Below are 2,315 nucleotides of genomic sequence, written 5' to 3'. Positions count from 1 at the left end.
ATCGGTATCGGCCAAAATTTTCATATCGGTGCATCCCTAGTATTATGTTTGCCAGTGTTTACTTGTTCAAGCAGTGGTTGTATGTTACTAATATTTAATTTATGAATAATACCATAAGCTGAAAATTAGTTTATATGATAACTGCTAACTGGTTTTGTCTAAATAAATTAAAATCAAAGCACTAAAAAATATAAATATAATATATTATATTTAAAATATAAAAAATAATTTTAAATACTACGAGTGAATTTAGACATCACAAGATTATAAATGGATATTAATTTAGAGTTTTAACAATTCACTTTATGTGAGAGTTAAATGAACACCAATGTCATCTAAATGTAAAAACGTATCCAATATTGGCCAATAAATAAAAAAACTTGAATCTCTGACCTGCAGGTGGTTCGAGCGCGTTTGGAGGAGCGAGGCATCACTGTTCGAGATGTGAGGCTGAACGGCTCGGCTGCCAGTCACGTTCTGCACCAGGACACGGGGCTCGGATACAAGGACTTGGACCTGATATTTGGCGTTTCGCTGTTAGATGACCAGGCCTTCCGCGTGGTTAAGGATGTGGTTCTCGACAGCCTGCTGGACTTCCTACCCGAGGGCGTCAGCAAGGAGAGAATCTCAGCACTTACTCTGAAGGAGGCTTACGTACAGAAGTTGGTGAAGGTTTGCAACGACACCGACCGCTGGAGCCTCATTTCGCTCTCCAACAACACCGGCAAGAATGTTGAGCTTAAGTTTGTGGACTCTCTCAGGCGCCAATTTGAGTTCAGCGTGGACTCCTTCCAGATAGCCTTGGACTCCCTTCTTCTGTTCAACCGCTGTTCAGAGACGCCCATGTCAGAGTGCTTTCACCCGACGGTGTTGGGCGAGAGCATGTACGGGGACTTCGAGGAAGCTCTCAGCCATCTTTGCAACAAGGTCATCGCTACGAGAAACCCAGAGGAGATCCGAGGTGGCGGGCTTTTAAAATACTGCCACCTTTTGGTGCGTGGGTTTCGGCCGACTTCGGAAACGGAGATGAAATCGCTCCAGCGGTACATGTGCTCTCGGTTCTTCATTGACTTTCCGGACATAGGCGAACAGCAGCGAAAGCTGGAGGCGTACCTGCAGAATCACTTCGCCGGAATGGAGAACAAACGCTACGACTGTCTGGTCACGTTATACCACGTGGTCAATGAGAGTACGGTGTGCTTGATGGGACACGAACGCCGGCAGACATTAAATCTTATTTCCATGCTCGCACTGAGGGTGCTGGCTGAACAGAACGCCATCCCCACAGTTACCAACGTCACATGCTATTACCAGCCGGCGCCGTACGTGCGAGACATCAACTTCAGTAACTACTACATCGCTCACGTGCAGCCGCTGGTGCACACCTGCAGTAGTTCCTATCCGACGTGGCTGCCCTGCAACTGACCTCTGAGTTCAGCCCTCGTATCTTCCCATGTAGTGACAAGATATGCAAAAAACTGTTTCTTTCCAAACACAAAAATGGACGTTTAGGAGGAGCTTTTTCAAAACAACAGCAATTGTTTTTATGCTAAATGTGACGTATATAGAATGACTGTTCACTGCTGTATGTCTGATTTGAGCCGATCCTTACGTATTCTGTTCTGCAGAGTGGATGAAGATCTTTTTCACATGTAGCAGGGAAAAAAAGTTGTTTTTTTTCTCCTAAACTGATTATAGATTCAGTTAAACCCTCGCAGGTTATGTAAATGGGGAAAGAAGGCTGCATTCTGCGTTGTGAAGCTAAGCTATTTGTTTTTTGTTTTTTTTGCCAGACTGTGGTTTCAATCAAACTCTGTTTTGCTTCTTGGTTTTTTAAGGACCAAAGATATTTTATTTTCGTCGTTAAAAAAAAAAGGAATGTTTGCTGGTGTAATTCCAAGTGCCTAAAAACATTGTACAAAAAAAGTGAGACCTGTGCTTTCTTAAAACCATTTTTCTGTCTCCTTGTTAATTGTAAAACTCTATTTTCAGGGATGGAGGCATGTATTTCCATGTGATTAAAAAAAGCACAAATCCCATCTTCATGTGTTCTAGACCTCTTTTACCTTTTGAAGCTGTTGTGGTCCTATTTTGACAACCTAATTTGATAATATTCAAGCATGTATTTATTTTCCCTTTGTGTTGGTGTTTCGGAAAATAATTTCAAATGGTAAGGATTTTCTTTATCAATGGAGCATTTATCATGAGGCATAAGAGGTGAAAGTGGTGAAACTGCAAGTGTGTAGCAGTGTTGTGGTCTGAATGTGTGCTGCTGACTCTTAATCTGAGGAAATGGATCCATTGCAGTTCCAGGA

General features: G+C 42.4%; 1 protein-coding gene across 1 annotated transcript in view; it reads left to right on the top strand.

Annotated features, from left to right (window-relative positions):
- Nucleotides 1-2,303, top strand: part of LOC107587747 (protein FAM46A-like) — a 7,186-nt gene extending 4,883 nt beyond the window's left edge. The window contains exon 2 of the mRNA XM_016275641.1: nucleotides 400-2,303. Coding sequence (XP_016131127.1) covers nucleotides 400-1,425 — 1,026 coding nt within the window. The 3' untranslated portion in view covers nucleotides 1,426-2,303. The remainder of the gene's footprint in view (nucleotides 1-399) is intronic.
- The last annotated feature ends 12 nt before the right edge of the window (nucleotides 2,304-2,315 follow it).

The sequence above is a fragment of the Sinocyclocheilus grahami genome, unplaced genomic scaffold (genome assembly GCF_001515645.1).
Source record: "Sinocyclocheilus grahami isolate Dianchi unplaced genomic scaffold, SAMN03320097.WGS_v1.1 scaffold96.1, whole genome shotgun sequence".
In the NCBI taxonomy this organism is placed as follows: domain Eukaryota; kingdom Metazoa; phylum Chordata; class Actinopteri; order Cypriniformes; family Cyprinidae; genus Sinocyclocheilus; species Sinocyclocheilus grahami.
This window is presented reverse-complemented; position numbering and strand designations above follow the sequence as displayed.